This window comes from Alligator mississippiensis, chromosome 5 (genome assembly GCF_030867095.1).
Source record: "Alligator mississippiensis isolate rAllMis1 chromosome 5, rAllMis1, whole genome shotgun sequence".
NCBI classification, from domain to species: domain Eukaryota; kingdom Metazoa; phylum Chordata; order Crocodylia; family Alligatoridae; genus Alligator; species Alligator mississippiensis.
Window position 1 is genome coordinate 37,811,373 of NC_081828.1, and position 21,285 is coordinate 37,832,657.

The 21,285-nt window shown below is 40.2% G+C and overlaps 1 protein-coding gene across 6 annotated transcripts in view; it reads right to left on the reverse strand.

Annotated features, from left to right (window-relative positions):
* Positions 1 to 100: 100 nt before the first annotated feature.
* The window catches only part of SASS6 (SAS-6 centriolar assembly protein), a 30,410-nt gene continuing 9,225 nt past the window's right edge, over positions 101 to 21,285 (reverse strand). The window contains exons 3-17 of one of the 6 annotated variants that reach the window (XM_019479051.1): positions 19,420 to 19,499; positions 17,088 to 17,192; positions 16,563 to 16,734; positions 14,131 to 14,208; positions 13,106 to 13,225; positions 12,105 to 12,296; positions 11,674 to 11,868; positions 11,162 to 11,251; positions 10,892 to 11,071; positions 10,021 to 10,102; positions 8,130 to 8,185; positions 6,968 to 7,024; positions 5,532 to 5,623; positions 2,555 to 2,649; positions 101 to 2,439 (exon numbers count right to left, since the gene is read on the reverse strand). In XM_019479051.1, coding sequence (XP_019334596.1) covers positions 2,351 to 2,439; positions 2,555 to 2,649; positions 5,532 to 5,623; positions 6,968 to 7,024; positions 8,130 to 8,185; positions 10,021 to 10,102; positions 10,892 to 11,071; positions 11,162 to 11,251; positions 11,674 to 11,868; positions 12,105 to 12,296; positions 13,106 to 13,225; positions 14,131 to 14,208; positions 16,563 to 16,734; positions 17,088 to 17,192; positions 19,420 to 19,499 — 1,683 coding nt within the window. In that variant the 3' untranslated portion in view covers positions 101 to 2,350. Of the gene's footprint in view, positions 2,440 to 2,554; positions 2,650 to 5,531; positions 5,624 to 6,967; positions 7,094 to 8,030; positions 8,186 to 10,020; positions 10,103 to 10,891; positions 11,072 to 11,161; positions 11,252 to 11,673; positions 11,869 to 12,104; positions 12,297 to 13,105; positions 13,226 to 14,130; positions 14,209 to 16,562; positions 16,735 to 17,087; positions 17,193 to 19,419; positions 19,500 to 21,285 lie in introns of those variants that run through there. The other 5 variants (XM_059728079.1, XM_019479050.2, XM_014599672.2 and 2 more) reach the window with 5 other exon arrangements.

A 21,285-nucleotide genomic window follows, 5' to 3' on the forward strand; every position in this document is an offset into this window, starting at 1 on the left:
TTGACAAGGTGCCTGAAATGCTTTCTGGCAAACTGCTGTAGGCTTCAGTGAAATAACTATAATTTTACTGTTTTTCTGCAACAGATGAGAGAAACAAAAGTAGCCTTTTACTGATAAGCTATTTAATATTTTCCATTAACCTTAACACTTCCAAAAGCAAATGGATATACATTAATACAAAGTCCGATTATAAATACATGTACAAATTTTACACAGCAAAACATCTTTACATATACAAATCATTTGGACAGTAATGTGCAAAAAAACTAGAGTGATAACCACTCTAAACATAACAATGAAGACAGTCTGAAACCAAATATTTTAAACCAAGAAGCATGTAAACGGAGTCCAAGACATTTTTTTAAGTGGCTTTACCATAGTCTAAGTTTTAAACTGTAATATCTCTAGTTTGGTATTACAATACAGTTTATGGTAAACTACAAAAGCTGGTCCTTTTTTTGGTTACTTTATATATTACACTGCATTTTCTCTTGTATAGGCCACCCCTCCGCCACATCACATGCAAGGGAAACATGACCTTGGGTCTGGAAATGTGGGTACAGGAAAGAGGGGAGGAGGGAGGGAAGTGGTGATGGCAGCATTTAATTGGGAGGCATAGCAATTAACACTACTACTACCAGTGGCGATTCCCTCCTGGCCACAAACCCAGTCAGGTCAGCATGCAGGGTTGGTTGGTCTGTGTCTGGATCTTGTGTGCCAAGTCTGACCAGTCACAAGGTCTCAGACCCAGCATTCCTGGTCCAACCCCACATGCTAGCTCCAGAGCAATGTGCCAGGTCAGAGCCCAGGGCTCCCCTCCAGAATCCAGGTGCATACTATTTATAGGAGCATGCTAAATCTGAGAAAATATAGTAGTTTCTACAACCTTCAGTTCACTCACTGGAACTTAAAACAGGCACTATAGCATGATTCTAGTAATGGACTCAAGTATAGCCAAAAACCTAAAAGATACATATATCTTCACTCTATCCAAATCTTAGTGTTAGTTTTCTGGATGTGTTATGTATAGTATTGTTGCTGCAGTAACATAATGTAAACTGCTTTCAACACTTTACAAACTGCAGCCCATGTCATTCAGAACCCACTTAGTGAGAAACTGACAGAAATAGAAACGAACTACAACAAGGAGTATGAAATATTTAGCTGCAACGCAGCTTTATACCTTATTTCATTTTAATAATTTCTGTCTACATAGTTTGCCTAGTGATATAACATAAATTCCTTCAGTTATATTTAGAAATAGTGGTTATCAAATTTATTATTATTTGTGTTGGTTTGGCAGTGGCTTTTTACAAGAAAATTCTGCCAAAAAATTCAAAATCAGGATGAGTATAAAAACTGAAATGAGCAAACTTCAACTCTGTTAAGAATTGGGTTCAGTTTGCTTCATTAACAAATCTTATAGGTCAAGTTAAGCCCTTACAACAATTACATGCTTTGTAAGTGCATTTCTATGATGAGAACAGTTTTTCATGTGACACATCAATTCCTGGGATAATTCCCTGAAGGGTACCAGCCCCTTGCATGAAACAGAAAAACTCCATAGAGCCAAGCGCATAGTGTAATTTCATTCAAGGACTAATGCAGATCAACATGGTCAAAACCCAGCAAAGAAAGGAAACAGCCACTAATCTTTCCCATTCTTGATATTATCTGTGTCACTACACTGGTACAAACATCTGTTTAGGGTCTAGGGAGTTCAAATGCTCCACAGACTGATTAATCTCCACTCTGAAAGACATTAGAATCAGTCTCCAACTAAACACTTATTCTGGGAAGTTTCTTCCAGCCACAATCTGCCCAACACAGTTCCTACTGATTTCAGGGAAAGCTGAGGGTTGTGTGCACCATTCAGGACAGCATTTAGTACTAAGTTCCTAAAGCACAATGTTTTTCAGGGAAAGAAGAAAACAGTTCCAGGCATGACTCAGTTCCAGCATAATAATGCCAATCACTCATTTGGATTTTTTGGGGTAGGGGACCTACTGCCTTGACAAAACCAGCTCTGCAAGCCTTCAGACTTTTTAAAAATGATCATCCATCAAAATATTTTCCACATGAAAATAAGCTACAAAGCTGTTTCTCACCTCTGCATTACTTTTTTGGCTAGAACACAGCCTGAAAATCTATATATAGCATCCGATTAAATCTATCTATTTTTCTGTGCAATCCCATAGCATAATTTAGAGCTGATAAGGTTAACTGATTTTGCAGGGGATTACTGTACCATTTTGATACTTTACCTTTAAGGGGATAATTATACTCAATACCATCAAGCCAATCCTAGATAATTGGTAGAATAGTTTTCATTTTAGAACTACGTTGTCCATTATCCAGGGAAATAAGCAGAGGCTGTTGAAGGTACTACAGGTTTTGATGAAGTTTGTATTTTTGTTGATGGATAGGATTTTGGATACTCTGCAAATAAGGAGGAAATAGGTTAACCTTGGTGGGACATAAAGCTGCTCAGAGTTCTGGAAGGTGCTTTTTAAAATTGAATATTTTACACTTTAATAAGACAGTCTGTTCCTACCTGAGCTATTAAGCGTGTTCTGGCTCAGCCCCCGTAAAGGAATGCTGTCTTCTCTTTTCTTTAAATACTTCAATTCCAACCCCAAATGCTCACCACTATTCAAAAGAAAATCGTACTTAAAAACAAGAAATCTATGAACTTCCTGTTATATTTGTCTGTCTTTTTTGTACACGTTGCTGGTGAAGCTAGGAGTTGTCAGCTGCATACTTTAAAGTCTACACAAAAAATACTTTGGGGCTTTTCAAAGAGTTTGTTATATTGAAACAATGTTCTAAAAAACATCTGAACAGGTACTTACTGCTTACAACTAACTACTGTTTTAGTGCTAGCACCAGCATAACAGAATGGTTACTTATCTATGAAATAATGAGGTTCTTAGAGATGGTTTTGTCCATATGGATCCCACTCCAGGTGTACGTGTGCCTAATGCAGATGAGACAGGCATCTCTGAATACCACTGGCCATTGGTACCACTCTAGTGCCCTGTGTAACCCCCCACTCCGTTCCCCCTGTAAAGGCATAACCAGGCAGAGAACCTGCAACTGTCTCTGAATTCTCTCAATAACCCAGAATTTGAGATAAAAGGATTTCAAGGTAGAAAGAAATCCCCACAGGTAAAACATCCCAAGTATCAGTGCCTTCAAGGTAGCCAAGAATTGGTATAAATCCCACTCTAGGCAGCTGGCTAACAGTACCCCTCCCCGGAAATCTGAGCAAGGATTTCCAGCTGTCATTAAGTAAACACTGCCCTTTGGAATCTAATCTTAATCAGTGTTACAAAACCAGGTCTACAGCACAGTGTTTGAAGGAGATGACCATGTGGCTGCTTTTGCCTCCCTGATGTAGGAAACAGCCCAAATTCTATTACTGTTAAAGGTATGTGGGTCCTCTCCTCTCTGCTTTTTGTGACTTAGTCTCAAGCTAAACTGGGAAAAATTAGATGTGCTAGAAAGTTATTCTACGGCCTAAGTCAAGGTGGAATAGGAGGGCAATTGCTAAATTGTTACTGGCCCCAAGCTGATATGGGGCTATTAGAGAGGGTTGTGGAGCTGACACTCCTGTAATTTTATTACCTCTTGATAAATGCTTCCATGTATTACGTGAATAAACCATGACTGGAAAATCTTAATAGTGAAAACCTATCAGACAGTGCTGTGCAAGCTAATTGCTTAAACTGCTTAAAACTCACATCTGTAAGCAGAATTCTTTATCAACTTGAGTCTGTGTCCTATAATCATCTGCATTTGCAATAAGTACATCACAAAGCAAATGCAGCTTCAAGTCTTAAGGGCTTTGAATCCACCATGAAAGTGTTGCTGGCACAAAGATTGCCTGTTGGGTGTTTTGGAAGAAATTTAATAGGATTAACCTTGATGATTTCCTAATTAGCCAATAACAAGTAACAGCAGAAGAAATTATTAAGTAGCAGGTAAATACAACCCCACTCTCTCTCATTATTATGGGCAATCAGAAGTGTGCTACAGGTTTGCCCCTTTCTACCTTTTGATGAAGGAGGTACAGGAACATACAGTGCGTAGGAACAGCCACAACCAGCAATGCTTTTCATATATTCTGATCATATGTGCGCACACACACACTTAAGTGGGCTACACATGGAGAAATATTAAAGCAGTTTCTTTAAACAGTAAAACCCCATAAGCACGACAGGTACAGTTGTTTTTGTAAACAGTTTTCTTCATCTAACCCACATCCAACAAATGTGGCTGGGTTGTAGGTGTGGTAGAAAAACCTTTTGGGTAGGCAATGCTAGAAAAGGCAAGTGCTTTCTTGACAGTTGTCTGGGCAGCTCTATGATATTGTAGGCAAAAGAATTCCCAGAAGAGAGAGACCCAGATAAGTACCAGAATTACCAGGAGCAATGCCTTCTGGGATGTCCTACCAAATAGGGTAGGGAGAAAGAACGGAGAGACAAACAAAAAGGTAGAGGGGGTCCCACCAACACCACATATACAGTTTGTCAAACTGACTGCAGCAGGGGTTGAGAACCTATGGCCTACAGGCTGGATCCGGAATCAGCAGTCAGCTCTGGCTCCAGCCCCAGCAGCACAGGAAGTGATCCCAGGATCCTAACACCTGCTTCTCTCTATCTACTCCCTTTGCAGCATCTGCTGAATGCCTGGGGGTGAGTGGGAAGAAGGGTGGGTGCAGGATTGCAAACAGTGGCCCACAGTGGCAAAAGGTTGCCAACCCCTGGATTACAGGAACACAAAGCAGGATTGAAACAGCACTGGCTCATTATTAACTATGTTACTAATTGGTTACAAAAGCTGCTACAACTTGCAATAGAAACAATGCACTTATTCCACTGCACCTGTCTACTTCATTATGTTCTTTCTAAAATAACCTACTTTCCTACATGGTACCACCACTCACATTAACAGGAAGAAAGAAAAAATAATGTCATGTAACCTTGAAAACATTAATACAATTTTAAGCAATGTGTGCTGAATGCCTTCATTAGGCACACTGAGGCACTCAGCCTGTAAAAGGAACATTTGCTATTCTTGTTATAAATTTTAGAGCCCTATGATGTTCATCTCCCACATGGCTGGCTCCACTTTACTGTGAGTAACAAAAGACTGGAGTAGTTTATAATGACTGTTGACTCTAAGACTAGCAGAATGTCATTTTCTTAATGGTAGCCTACAAACAGGTCAAATAAATTATTCCACAGCATAAAATTACACAGGGTGTGATCTGATTTTTTCTCCATAAAAGCTGCCTTCAAAGACACTTTGAGAGCCACATTTTCAAATATAGCCTCTAAAGTTGCAGAGGGAGAGGGTAAAGCTGTATATTTATTTGAACACAGCACTACAGTTTGCAATCACAAACTTAAGCATAAGAACTGTTATACAAAACTTTTCCTAGCAATCTTAGAGAAGTGGGTTTGAGGGTCTTGATAATCTGCCCTAAAGTATATCATTTGTGTAGGCACAAAATTGAAAGTACTCACTTTTCTTTGTTTGCTGAATTGCTTGTTGCAACAGGTACCATCTGAACATCTGAACATCTATTAGTTTTTGAGAGTTGTGTATTAAATTGAATCTAAAAGAAGATCAACATTTTCACACATTCACTATTTAATCTAGATTAAAATTGCAAACAAAGAAAATGGAGATTTAGGATTTTGATCAGACCGGGTGCATATATACATGCAAATAACACAACACAGTAAACTCTGGAGCCATTTGAGCCAGAGTACACTGCTCCCGGGCATAGTGTCTACATGTGTGCCTGGGAGAGCAGCAAGTTGAGCTGGGGTGGAGCACGGTGGGTCAGCTCCAGGTTCTGGGTGGCAGCATCAGGCACAATTTGTGCCCAGTGGTCACCACATACATGTGTGTTTGACCACATTTAATGACTCTGCTGCAAGATAGTACAATACTATCCTACAGTACTGTACCATCTTACAGCAGAGTTAATTAGTTTACTGCGCCCTAATACCAGCACACGTGTATACTATGACACTTTACTGAATAGCTAATAAGTCAACTCCACAGTAATGTGCAGGTATAGATTCACCCACTGTGAGCAATAATGTTCCACATATCACATGCCTAGATAAAGCAGACACAATGAATAGTACGCTAAGTTATAAGACAAAGTAGGAATTCAGCTACTGACACCTACACTGGGTGCATCTTTTGCTATGGTTTGCCGTTTCTATGGGACACCAAAACAAACAATGGCTTCTGCTGAATTGTTGTATTTAATTCAGTGTTATGTTTTAGGGCCTACTAATGTCAGCATTCATTATCAGAATGAATAAGCATTATGGCAGGGAAAAGGCAATTCACAAGATTAAAAGAAACTATTTCAAATTTAAGAGATTTTGCTTAAAAAAACTGGATTTCACTTAGCCACAATATTAACCTAAAGAGATTGGGTGCCCTGTTACTCTCAGATATACTAGTAAAGGCTTGAAAAGGGAACTTTGCTGACCTACAAAATTCATTTTGCACTAGGCCACAGAAGGATGTTTTCTATAATCAAACACATTAAAATTTTATTTTGTGAGCAGTATGGGATACTAGACTAACAGAGCTAAAAGCCAAATCCACGTTCTGTGTTTCTTTGTATGATGAATGTGCTATATAGCTTATATTCAGATGGCAAAGCTGTGACAACGTGGATGATACCTCAAGGACAGCAATGAATTTATAATCTGTAAAATGCTTTCAAGACATCAAGTGCTATCATTTTATCTAATGACCATATAGCTACCTCTCAATTAAAAGCAAAAGGCAACTTGTGTTTAAACATAAGTTTAACTAACTGGAAATTTCCAAAAGTTCATTAAGTCAAATATTTCTGAAACTATATGGAAATACATGTGGGTAAATATACATGTATAAAGATAAGCACAAAATAGTATAAATGCTTACTTACCTTTGGGCCTGAAAACTGTTGGCTGGCATTTCGAGCAGATGTATGTTCTGGAACGGTCTGTAAGGTATATATAGGGGAGATGGGATAATTTATTCCTAAACTGGGAGGAGGAAATCTGTTTTCCAACTGTAAGAGAAAGTAAGACAATGACCATTCAAAAGAAGATGATCATCATCTCTGTAGTATTTTTGGTCCTAGCAATCCCTCTTACTTTTTCTGATTCCTGTTTCAAATGAATAACTATACAACATTCTTTTCAGCTGAGAACTACAGGGTTTCAAAGAAAATAGATTAGTCTGATTCAGTTTCACTGAATCTATATGTAAAAAATTAAAACTGACCCTCAGTCATTAAATGTATTATTGCAATTAATGTTTATTAATATTTAAGTGATTCAGACACAGCAAAATCTCTTATTCTTTCAAAGGAATATTTGCAAAAAAGAGTGTACACAAGGTAAGCATTATTTTATTAACATGTTTTCATCAGCAAATCTCAAGAGTTGACTAATGACTGGTGTAAACTTGCACTCTTTATATCAAAGAAAATGCAAACTCTTCTATATTAAATGGTTTCAGATGAACATTATTATTTTTTTCTTCTCCAGTCAGGAAGAAGTTTACAACTCTTACACAAGAGCTGGCAGTCTATTACTTTTAATTAGTTTCTTTAAACAGAGGTATAGAGTAAGAATTTTTTTTTACTTCCCAGTTCCCCTACTCTCTCCAAAATTAGTCTTATGTGAAAAAACTATGTCTATGTAGAATAGCTTCCAGCTACAACTCTATTATAGCAATGAAGAAGAGATTTGCTGGCAAGACACACCAGTTCCTTTTCGTGTGCAATTTAATGTCCTATTACTGAGATTTCTAATTTCATATTGTTGTCTGGCTTATGTCAAATACATTTATGAAGTTTTTATTGCTTATATTAATAGTGCATCCATTCATAACACTGCACAAAATTAAAAAAAAATTATGAGGCAAAAGGAATACCAAGGCATTTTATCTAAGTTATGTACTTCAATTCTTGTGTATTTATTTCTAAACAATATAGAAAATACCTAATTATAGCTGTTTGGCTCTTTTACCATATTTTGAGGTGAAATGCCAATTCTGCTGTTGCTGGGAAGTACAGGTGAAATGGTAGAAGTTCCCAATACCTCTTGTTTTCTTGCCATCTGAATTTCATTCAGTTGCTTGTTTAACCAGGTGATTACTACATCAAAAAGTAGAAAAAGAATTAAATCATCATGTCTTTGCTTTTTTCCCCTCTTTATTCTGTCCTCAGTCTATCAGAAATTATAACAGCAGTACCTGCCATTTATCAAGAACTTGTTGCAATTATTCTATTGCACTGTTAGACAGTTTCTTCCACTTTCTCCTGCACCAACTCTTTATCTAATCTGGCCCCCTCACCCCAATTTTGCCCTACCTTGACTTCTCCCAGCCCATCTCTGCTGCAGAAATACCTGTTCCCTCTCCCCCACTGCCTGAAAGCAATGGGAAGCTGGGGATGGGAGGGAGTCTCTACTCTCAGTGGTGCTCTACAGCAGCGTTTCTCAATCCATGGGTCATGACCCAAAAGTGGGTCACAACAATTCATGAATGGGTTATGAACAAACTTTAAAAATGGATTCTCCTTTAAAGGAGAAAAGAAGTGGGAAACTGGCTTTTCCCTTGCAGGCTGGCAGAGTACTGGCCTGTAAGGGACCCCCCGCCCATGACCCACACACACATCCCCTGCCCCACATACCTACCCTCTGCCCACCACTGGGGGGCTAGAGTCTGGGGGTGGGGGGCAGTGGGTCAGGTATGAGGGGCAGTGGTTCAGGATTAGGTGCTGATGTTTACATATGGCTCCTGGTACAAAAAAGGTTGAGAACCACTGCTCTAGAGCAAGCGTATAAAACATACAAAGGTAGGTCATTGTTCACAATCCCCGCACCTTTACCCACCACTGAAATGAGGGTTTTTAGTCACCCTGGCAACTAAGAACAGCATCAGGGGAAAACATAGGGCAAGCAGTAGTGGCGATAACTTCTTAGGTTTCAGCACCACACTGAAACAGCAGCTCTGGCAGTTGCAAGAATTAATGTTGCCAATCAAAGGACACCCTACAGTCAGGATCCTCTACATCTCACAGCCAAATAAGTTTGACACTGCTGCTCATGAGCAACCATGAGCAAAATCCTTACATATCCCTGGGCTGGAATATACTTGCTGTAAATGGAAACTTATCTGCCAAAGATCTGAGTTTGTGTAAACTGTGCTTTTTTCAGAAACTTATAACTTGTCCAAAAGTCAGCACCATCCCCCCTTGCCCCTCATATATCAAAAGGCATATCCCTGACACAAGGGTGCTCTCCAAATCTAACCAAAATGTCAAGCCAAGAGTCTGGTACCCTTAACTTAGGAGTCCTCATTCACTCAACCTAAAATAAAACCTCTTCTGAAAAGACAGAAGTTTCTCAAGAAGGATGTCTGACTTTTCCAGTGGTACGAAACACTACCATTTTCCCTCTCCTACTTCTGGTTGATAACCTTGTTTCCTTCAGCTCCTGCTGCTGAAGATGACAATCTGATCCTGAATATGTTATCACATTAAAATGCATACAAGCTTCTTTCAAATAAGCATGATAACAACTAATGACTTAATTTCTGGATACAGCAGCAAGAATATTAATTAGACCCACAAATTACAAGAAAACAAATGGTTTATTAATAATTAGAAATCATGGATATGGATACATAAACCCAGAACAACAGGATAAACTTCTTAAATTGTATGGAGTCACACCAAAAGGTGAATTCTTCACATGTGAAGAATCACAGTAATTAAACTGAGGCTATTGATGCACTGGTAAAATAAGCTAAGTAGTTATTGAATTGCTTGATCCTTCTATTGGGGGAAAAGATCACAAGTATGCTATAACCTGAGAAAATAATATAGCTGCTATGCTATTCACATTTGCAAACTATGCCATTCTGTTTCACTGATTAAGTGAAATGTTATTTTATGCAAAAGAGGGGACTGAAATTCTGTAAACTTACCATTTTCATTGGTTTTTAGCAGCTGCTTGCTTTCTTCCAGTTTTTGCACTGTACTTTCTAACTGTTCTTGCAACTTGCATATCTAAAATGTTTGCATAGTAATTATATAAAGTAAAATCAAGAGCACTCAACAATCAAATACTGAAGAAAAACAATGTAAATAAAACATCAAGGATCTTGAAATCCTTCTGAACTTAAAAAGAGAAGATGGATGTTAAATCTAAATTACTGTTGTACAAAAAGGGTACAACCACACAAAGGAAAAGCTCTTTATTCCATTCATGCCTTTGAAAATCTCCATAAAAGTCTGCTAATTCAGGGAGTGGCAAAGTATGGCCCATGGAGCTGCAGGGCTTTGCCTGTGCCCATGCCTGTGCCCTTGACTGAGCAGGGAGGAGTTTCACCAGACCAGGAAATTGGAAGCTGCACCTGCACCACTGCCACTTCTGCCCACACTCTCTTCCCCATTCCCCAGGGCTGTGATGCAAGCACAGCTTACAGTCAGTGGGGAGCTGTGCCAGGGCTCGGCTAGGCAGGGAGGAGCTGCGTGAAAGAAGCTACTGCACTCACACCGCAATGAGGGAGCAGGGGACTAGGAGAAGTGGTGGCAGTAGCATGGACAAAGCTCCCAGATGTGTGGCTCTAGCAAAGGTGGAAGGAACTGCCCCCACCCACCCACTGATACACTGCTAAAGCTACCTGTCCCATGTTAGACTCCAGTCACATTGTTCCTGCCTGCAACTTAAAAAAGGTGCTGGCCCCAGTATTAATTAATTCATATGCTCAATTGTATTTTTTGTACTTTGTAAATCCTAAGGTGGTATTCTCTTTACCTTGTTATCCCCTTAAAAGAAAAATAAAGAATTTTCACCTCTTGCTCTTTCGTTCGTAGAGACTGTCCAGTCTCTTGCAGGTCTCTCCGCTCTTTCTGGAGTTTCTCTTCTTTTTCAGCCAGCAGTTTTTCTTGCTGAATTGTCACTGTGTTTTTCAATTTCAGTTTACTCATTAGAGTTTTCAAATCTCCTTGTAATTTCTTGATAATTTCATTAGCCTATAAAACATGAGAACATTTCCAAACTAAATAAGTATAACTTAAATGTAAAAAAAAATCTCATGATTTCAACATCATGTTTAAACAAACCTTTAGTAATTCAGCTGATAATGACTTTATTGTTGCTTCAAGTTTTCCTATGTGAATTTGTTTCTTCTCTGTATTCTCTTCCAGTATTACCTTTAAAAAATTAATTAAGATTTTTACTGCTGAAGAAAAATACTTCCAATTTCATCTAGATGAAGTTTATTAAGGTTTGCAGTAGACCCACATTAATTCTCACATCACTAATCCAACTTGTATAACACACATGAATTCTGTCCCGTTTCTCCAAATTTAACAGTAATAGTTTCATTCAGACATAAAACTTTTACAAAATATACTAGGGTAAATTCAGTAATGTATTATGGCAAAAATTAAACTAAAATACACTTGTTAAAATTAATCCATTATCTTTTTGTGAAGCTATGGTTTTGATTCCTTTTTAATATTTGATCACCTACTTGCCAGTTCACAAAAACTGCTAACCTGCAACAGCCTTATAATAAGCAACAAAATTCTACTGTTTTTCACATACGGTAGATTTAGAAACTAAAGGGAACCTTTTGTTCCTGTGTTGCATTTAATACTTCTTTTGTCCTATTAACCAATTGGTCTTTATCTTTGATCTCTTGTTCTAAAACAGCAACTCGTGTTTGGAGCTGATTAATAAGTTTTTCTTTTTCATGGCATTCAGCATCCAGAGTAGTATTCTCACGACGCAAAGACAGTACTTCCTGCTTTGTTCTCTGGCACTCCTGAAACAATTGAAAGAAATGTGTTTTAAGAATACATTGTTCAGCTCGTAACTGTGCATTCAAACATACCATGTTATAAAAGGTGGTAAATAAAGAATATTGAATCTATAGCATGGACCACCAGAGTTTGAAAATGTGCTAATTTTCAACTGATCACACAACAGATTACTTGTATATACTGATAATGCTATTCCTATACAAATACAAATTTGAAAATACATATGATCATTCCATACATCTTCTATCCCAGAGAGCTTTCCTTTAAGTTCTCTGACTGTGGAGTCTCCTTTATATCGTCTTTCTGTTAGGTCTTTGTTGATTATCTCTAGTTCTGACAGTCGATTCTGTAGCTGCTGGATACTTCTCTGATGGATGCTTTCCAGTTCCTTTTTCTGTTGCTCATGTTGCTGTTGGCATTGAGTTTGTGCCTATAATGAAAAGAGAAAGTGGTAAACTAGGTAAAATCTTCTAATATTATAAAAGCCTTAGTCTGTCTGTCCATAACACTTTATTCACACTCTGATTGGCTGTCTTGGCAGACAGAGACAGACAGTGGAGTGTCACCATGGCAGTGGGGACCAAGGGGCTGAAAGGGAGGGGGGCGAGGTTGGCGGAGCTGACCTCGACCCCCTCCCCTGCTCCTTGGAGGCAGCAGGGGACAATGGGGACTGAAGTGCCGCCATAATGGAGGGGACGAAGCGGGGAGGGCAAGGCCAGGTTTACTCCTTGGAGCCAGAAGCAGTGCTGGCCTTGCCCCCTCAGGTTTACTCCTTGGAGCCAGAAGCTGGCGCCCTCCTCACCCCTACAACAACAGCCAGCAGGGAGAGGAGGTGGCAGGGAACAGGGGAGGGAGGGGAACAGAAAGGGGATGGGAGGTTACCAGTGGCTGTGCCCTGCTGCAGCCACCACCACAGGCCCCGAACCCAGCCCGAAGCGTTGGGGGGGGGGGGTAGGCGGGGAGTGGGCTTGGCCCCAGCCTGAAGTGGCGGGGGGGCAGGGAATGGCCCAGCTCTAAAGTGGCAGGGGCACTAGCACGAAGCAGCAAGGGGCAGGCGGGGAGTGAACCCGGCTCAAGGCAGAGGGGGGAGGGGATGACAGGACATAGGCCTCTGTCCCCACGCATCCGCCCTCTCCCTCCCCCGATCATTCACGACAGGCAATTTGCTAGTTAAATTTAGAAAATGCTATATGTACATCAGAAGATTTTAAGACTGTTTTTTCCCTTTAGTACTCTTACCTGCAGGGCCTTTTCCTTCTCATTTGTCAGTTCTTGAGCATGCTTATTTGTTAATGCTGCTGTGTGTGATGTCCATTCACTCCTTAACTTATCTAATTCCCGGCTCTTCTCTGACAAGCTCTGCATAATTTAAGAAAGCATAAAGACATATTAAGTGCTTAAATTTAATACTCTGCATTACATTATTTTTTGCATCCACGGATAAGAAAGTGCTTTAGAAAAAATTAATTAAATCCTCACACAAGGCACTGAAATATATAATCAGTTTTACAAAGTGGAAACAGACAATGGCCGAGAGTATTCAAACAATAGCAAAGCTAGTAAAATATACTTAACACTCTGTCTTTTGATATAACGCCTACATTGTTCTACTTCGTATACAATTAAAAATGAACACACACAGCTGACATGCTACAGGACTGTAAATTCTTGCTTGCACTGTAAATTCTTGCTGGGATCCTACGATCCCTGCTGACTTCCTGCCCCTGGGACACAGGGCTGGACTCGACGATCCTTCAGGGTCCTTTCCAGCCCGAATGTCTATGAAATCTATGAAATTCTTAACATTTAAAACACACTTTTCAGTAGGAAAAAGTATCAGTATCTTGGCATTTTTAAAAATTTGCAATGACAGAAAACTACATAGCAATTTCAATAGCATAAACATTATAAAAATTGAGCTAGTGCTTAAAAATATTAACTGTCTGACAAAACCTGAACACACACAGAAAAGGGGGAACAGTTTAAATCTGCCTCTCTCCCCTTTAACTCAAAAATGGCTAAAGTAGCCTATAAGACACAAGTGAAACCGCTACAGGGCCCATCATAGACCATTACATTTTAAACAATTACCGTTAAACGTTTTAGGACAGTCTCTCAGTTAACTGGCATATTTTGTTATCCGGCACCACCCCATTCCCCATGGATGCCGGATAACAGTTTTTGCTGCATGTGTTACACAAAAACTTCAACAAACGAACATTCAATAAGACAGGCATGTAGTTGTTGTATCATATTTAACTTACCTGCTGTGTAAAGTTCAGCTGTCTGGTAAGGTCATCTTCAGTTTTTTTTAGCTTTTGTTCCAAAAGCAACTTTTCTTCCTATGAAATTCACATTTTAAGTGAATACCATTTTAAAATTCAAATTAGCATTCTTATTTAAAGATGCCAAAGCCAAAAATACCTATTCATCAAGCTATTAAAAGGTACTGTAAAAATAATTTAAATATTACATTATGTATATTTCAAAGAGCAAATGCTGTCTATGTTCATTTAAAAAACTTCAGGACAAAAGGCACTGCTACTGAATTCAGTTTGTTTTACAGAATTTCCCTAACAAACTGGGATCTTTGTGGAGTATTATTTACCAAGGTACTGTCTGAATACCTAAAAGACCAAGGGGGAAAAACTGTGAACTATATCATTTTTAAACATAATTTCTTTATGTTAAAGAGGCCATGTGTACTTTACTAAAACAAAAATCCTATGCAATAAGATTAGTGAACTGTGGACTACACGCTCAGGATTTTTCAAACTCAATTTTTTTTTTTCATTTAATCATTTAAACCTGACAAGCTCCTGAGCATATCATCTTCACATTCATATCAGTAAGTGTTAATGAAGAACATAGAGCTATTCGAAATTCAAGAAGCTCTCCATTTGTGCAAGAGTATTTCTACATAGTTCCAAGGATCCAACAGCACGATTGAAGCCCATAATTTATGGTATTTCATGTTCGCATTTGGACTGATCAATAGCACAAGGCAATGAAGCAAAAATTTTAACAGGTTCATTTGCCCTAAACAATTGCACTTCTATATTCATTACAGTGGAAATACATAGTGCAAATTATAAAATATTTATTTTTAAAACAAGCATGCTCTCACACTATTTTTATCCCTAGAGAAAAAGTATACTGATTTAATTTTATGTGCATCTAAATAACTGCATGCAAAGTTACAATAAACTAACTTACACACACACATACAATCCTGCATACAAGTTATAAGTTAAAAACTTGCCTACTTAAATCTTAATCCTACTGTCGCAGGGCACCTCGGTGCGCCTGCTCCTAGAGGGGAGAAACTGCCAGGGAGAGAGAGACAAAGCCCTGGCAGAGCCTAATGAGCGCAGCTGCCGGTTGCCAGAGCAACTAAGGGGAGCCAGCTGGCCAGAAGGGGGCAGGGACTGACCCTTATAAAGCCCAGGGCCGAAGCCAGACAGGCAGTTCTCTGCCAGCAGCCTGGGACGCAGGAGCTCTGGGAGTGAGGATGTGGAAAGGAGCATGACTTGCAAGTACAGCTCCTGATAGCCCTGAGAGGATGGGCACTAGGGTTTAGCCAGGGGGCTTTAGGTTTGTGTTACAGCCAGGAGGCTTGAGTTTGTTTGACTTTATTACACCCGGAGGTTTGGGTGAGGCTGTAGGGGTTGGAGAAGGCCTCATAAGAGGGCGTAGTGTCCTCATAGGGACCCCAGAGAGTGTGGGGTGCCCCAGCGCCAGTGAGGGCGCACTATTTTCATAGCGCCAGTGAAGACGCAGCTTGCACGCCAGTGCGGGAGCAACTGGCGGCGAGGAGCGCGGCCAGTGGGTCGCGGGTGCAACCAGTACGTTGCAGACGGGGGACCGAGACCCCGGATTGCGTGCAGGGTACATAGACCCCAGCCCCAGGGAGAGGGGCGATCTGATTGAGAAGCCCTGTAGGGGCACGGCGAGCCCCAAGGAAGGGGAGCGCCAGATCAAGGAGCCCAGGACAGGTGCAGCAGATGCTAGCAACGGCATCACTTGTGAGGGAGCATTGACCCCAGCCCTAGAGCGGGGCGATTTACTGAGGAGCCCTAGAGCGGGGCGATTTACTGAGGAGCCCTAGAGGGGCCATATCGAGCCCAGCCGCAGGCTAGTGCGGCAACACCCCTCAGACCGAGGCAGGGCGCTGCGGTTGCCCCGAGAAGACAAGGAGTAGCAGCGCGGTGAGCCGGGGTCAGAGAGGGTATCCATGCGGTTGGCCAGGGAAGGGCCGGGGCCCGCTAGGGAGTCCCTGAGCGGGACCGCACCATCAGGGGAGGCCCAGCGGGAGGCTGGGCACGAGAGAGAGCCCAGGGTGGGCTACGCTATAGAGGAGGCCCGGGGAGCGGGCGTACAGACCTAACAACATCTATTACATCTGCGAGGCTTGGGGCGTGGTATTAGGGGCTGGTAGGAGCCACGCATAGCCCATAAGGCTAGGGTGTCCGGGGAACACCCACCATATTGGGAGACCCCCAGGGGGTCCGGAAGAACTGCGGGGACAGAGGTCCCGAGTAGCCGTGCCCAGGGAGTTATAGGCAGCCTCCCAACCTTATATTTCCAACAAGACGTGGTGGGCGAGAATTGGAGGGTGCCTTGGGCCGGCCTGACACGGAGCGAGGGACCTCAAGGAGATCACGGCCCTCCGCGAGGACCCTGCCGTGACACCTACCTTAATGCATTTCAAACAGTTAGCTAAAAACTTCTTTATTTCTGCATCATTCCCTGGTAGAAATTGTAGTGAAAGATGTGTAAGATGTTTAAATGGGTTAGTCTCCACCACATTTAAAAAAACAGGTTTATGATCCAAGGCAGATGCTGAAGAAACCAACTGCAGCAAAAACCTAATGGGAAGGGAGGGAAAAATATTTATTACCTCGAGCATCTTTATTTACTGAAATTGTCTGTAAATTCCACAGCCTGTTTTCACTTGGAAAAAATTAATAAGCATTTCACCCCTGTTGGGCAGTTTGACCCATACAGTTCCAATGTACTATCTGAAGGAATCCAGCTGCAGAATAAGGGCCTATGTCTTTACTGAATTACAATTATGTTAATGTAAAAGAGAATCCAAGACTTTACCTTGTACAGTAACTTCACTTTATGATATTTATTGTCATAATGGCAGCTCTAAAAAGATGCCGGATTTTAAAACTGTCTTTGAAAAACTGATATAAAGTAGTTATATATTATTTACCTTGGGATATCTTTGTTTTGTTCCTGAATGCACTGTTGAAGCAGATCTATAAATCTTTGTGGGAAGGCAGAAAAATCCACCAAAAGACCCTGCTGAAATTTTAAACTACATGAAGAAAAAAGAAAAAAAAAAGTTACATTTCTAGAGTATTTTTATTTGCACTAGTGAATAAATATTTTCCTGATTTAATTCAGAAAAGTGTGTTCACCAGAGATGTGAGGCAGAAAATTTTCCAGTGCTTTATTTTTCCATGGGAAATTTTCCATTTGTAAAAATTGATTGTTTCATTAAATTCACTAGCAGCAATGAATGGATATAAATAAAACATTAGGCAAGCTTGGCGGGCAGCAGAGAATATGCCTCCTCTCACATATTGGAAGGGATTCTGTAATACCCAACTGTTGTCCAGGATTGCTCTAAGGATCCTACGCATCCCACCAACAGCAGCTTCTTGTGAAAGGAACTGGAAGACTTTCAGCTCAATCATGACAAAAAAGAGGAATAGATTAACAAATGAACACACTGCTAAGCTGGTTTCTATTTCTCAAAATCTCTTACTTCTGAAGAATCAGTCAGAAGCACAGTTAGTAAAGAAGATGTAGTGTGATGATAAGTTGCCCTTGCCCACAGACTCATTGGTAAAACCATCCTTTAGTGAAAGAGAACATGGTTCAAATAGTTCTGAATCAGATTTGCCTCAATCTGATTCTGAAACGGAACTAATTACTGCAAGTGATTCTATAGATAGTGACAGTGAAACTGGAGGTGCCGCAATGACCTCAGCGGACGAGAGTTAAACTCTGTTAAAGTAGATGAGTGGACAACCACAGCATACCATGCAGTTCCTTGGGTGTACTAAAATTAATGTGTTAACAGTCTTCAGTGCCTTCGTTTTTTCTCTTAAAATTAAACAAACAATGTAAGGGAATTACATGCTATTGTGTATTGTCTTTACAATTTTACAAGTATTCCAATAAAAATTGTTTCTTTCCACATAAAGCTTTGAATTTGTTTGGCTATAACATTTAAACCACATTAAGTGTGCTGTATTTTTTTTTCCTAATCAAATATTTCAGTTCAAATACTTGTGGCTATTGGAACATAAAATTAACATGGGGGTACTTTTTTAGTTTTGTTTACTAAATATAAATAAAATAAACATGCTAAATCAGATCATGCTCTATTAAAAGCACTGGAAAACCCATATCTCTGGTGTTCACTCCTGTACTCTGAGCTACAAATCCAAAGTGCTATAAGAGAGATGATTAAGTAAAGACTGCAATCACCAGAGATGAATTTTGATGTTTTTCAAATTAGCTTTCTCTAAACTGGGGTATTAAACTTACAAGCTCAAGGGGCTGGTAGAGGAGCCAGGAATTTGGAGACAGGGCCTGCTGCTGAAATCCACAGAATGTGTGTCAGCAGTGGGGGGGCAAGCAATGCTGTTTAACCCGCACCACTGCTGCTCACCCAGCAGCTCTCCAGACTGCTACATCAGGATCCTGCCAGCAATGAACCCTGTGATCCAGATCTGGCCCAGGCAGCGGGGAGAGTTAGATGTCCCTGCTTTAAATGAATCCAAATTTCACAAACCTTGAGGAAATTAACATGCACCTTTCAAATGGAAGTCTCCTTATATTACACTGTATTGCACAGAGTTAAGTTTTTGGCTAAGTGTAACTTGCCAATTTTACAAATAAATTTTACAACTCAGAAACTGAAAACTCTTTGAGACAGGAAGTGTTTTTCATGTTGTGTATAATATGAGACCCAACATCATGGACCAGATTGTGGCCTCTGGACGCTAACAACCTTTTCAAAACCTTTTTGCCACTCCAAGGTGATCAGTTCTTATTGAGTTGGCCACGCTGATTTCCACCTAATTTTCCTGAGCAAATACAACTAAACTAAGACTCAGAAATGGTGATAACCCCAAATTTATCTAAATGAAAGGCTCAATTCTGTGAACACTTGCTCATATAAATAATCCTCACTTTTGCAAGTAGGCCAGCTAAATCACTGACAATGTTCTAACACCCGGTAGTAGTTACAGGCAAAAACGTGGGGAGAACCATGGTCTGGGAGATAGGTAATTAGATGCAAAATCAGAAATCCAGATTCACTTCATCTCTCTGCAACTAAGCTTCTCATTTATTAAATGTGGAGTACTTTTGTGCTTTTTAAAGCACTAAGAAATCTACAGATGAAAAATGATGCAAGAGTTGGAAGATTATTATTTGCTCATTGGGAAGATTTTTTTTTTTTTTTAACTAAAAAGGATCAGTTGTTTATTACCATTTCTAAATGTTTCATACAATACTCTGTAACTTGCCTTTGAAAATCCTCCTCAGATATCACAAGGTTATAAAGAAAAAAGGGGTCAGTATCATCAGTCAGTTGAACAACCAAGTCCTAAAAGGAAAGATTTTTAAAGATTATTATAAGCATTTAAAATCATTTACATTTAGATGTCAGAAATTATAGACAAAATATTTAATTTTTTTATAAAAAAATTAAGATTCCTACCGGTGAAAGGGGAAGAGAAAAGCATAGTAGAATTTAGTGCAATTCCAATTTTACATATTACAGTATAGAAAATGTTGAAAATCTGATGTTTAAGCAAGGCTACTTGAACTTTCAGCAGCAATTACTTCCAAAATGAGGGCACTAATTCATCGTTAAGTGATTTTTTTTCCTAAAAATTTGTTCTTTGAAACTATTTTGCAATTTTTTAATCTACAGGAAGAGCAAATCTGAGCTCCTGTCATGTAATGGAATTCTGCACAAACATTAAGAATTTCCTGTGTAGATCTAATTGCAGAACTGAGGTCCTTACTGAATCATCAGGAGAAACTTGCACTCTTTAAAATGGCTCAATGCAACTTGTAGGATTAAAAACAGGAAAAATAAAAAATAGAGCCCTTATTCTGTACCATAAACATTCATCCTTGCTCCATAAAGAATCTTTCTTCCTGTGCAGTTCTTGGGTTTTTGGATAAGTAGCCAGCAATTTGAGAATGTACTATTTGAATACAGGCAGACAAGGTTCCTAGGGTGAATTTGATATCTTTTATTAGACCAACCCAAATAGTTGGAGAATATTTATTAAGCAAGCTTTCGGGTTCAAAAACCCTTTGTCAGGCTAAGGAAGTTTCAGCAGTTGGTGTGTGCTCTTCCTGGATGGAATGAAAAGTAAGGAAGCCAGGGGCTGGGGAGTCAGTTGCCAGGCAGATTATAATGTATCAAAAATCCAATGTCTATGTTTAGTCCATGATCTCTAGTATCCAGCAGGTTGATGAAATGGAGCTCATAGGCTCGTCTCTGGGAAGTGTTGTGTAAATTTCCCTTGAGGATCAGGACTGAGAGATTGGAGAGAGAGTGGCCCTCCTGTGAGAAATGTGCCCCCACCGGTAATTGGGTATTTCTGTTTTTGATGGATTTCTGGTGTGCATTCATTCTGGTGCGCAGTTGTTGTCTGGTCTCTCCTACATATTTCCCATCAGGGCATTTGGTGCATTGGATGAGGTATATTACATTTCTGGAGGTGCAGCTGTAAGATCCTGGGATGCTGATGGCTCTGTTGTGGGGTGTAGTAATTGTGGGGGTGGTGGAGATGTGTTGGCAGGTTTTGCATTTCTTGTCATGGCACGGTCTGGATCCTTTTGGTGTGTTCTGGGCTTGAAGAAGTTTGCTTCTGGTGATGAGGTTCGTGAGGTTCGGTGCTTGTTTAAAGGCTAGGATGGGTGGCTCTGGGAAGATCTTTTTAAGAATAGGGTCTCTGTCTAGCATGGGTTGCACTTTTTGAGGATTTTCCGTACAGGTTCAAGGGAGGGGTGATACGTCATAACCAGCGGTGTGCAATTTGTGGGGGGTTTTCTTCTGTACTGCAGCAGTTCTTCACGTGGTATCCAGGTGGCTCTTTCAAACGTGAGATCTGCCTCTCTGGAGGAGTGTCCTTGTTGGGTGAAAGCCTTTTTAAGATTGGTGAGGTGGCAATCCCGGGTGTTCTCTTCAGTACAAATGCGGTGGTATCTGAGGGCTTGGCTGTATATCACAGCTTTTTTGGTGTGTTTAGGGTGATTGCTGGTTCTGTGCAGATATGTATGTTGGTCTGTGGGTTTCTTGTATACTGTGGTCTGTATTTTACCCTTCTGGATACTGATCATTGTGTCTAAAAAGGAGATGTTGGTGCTGGAGT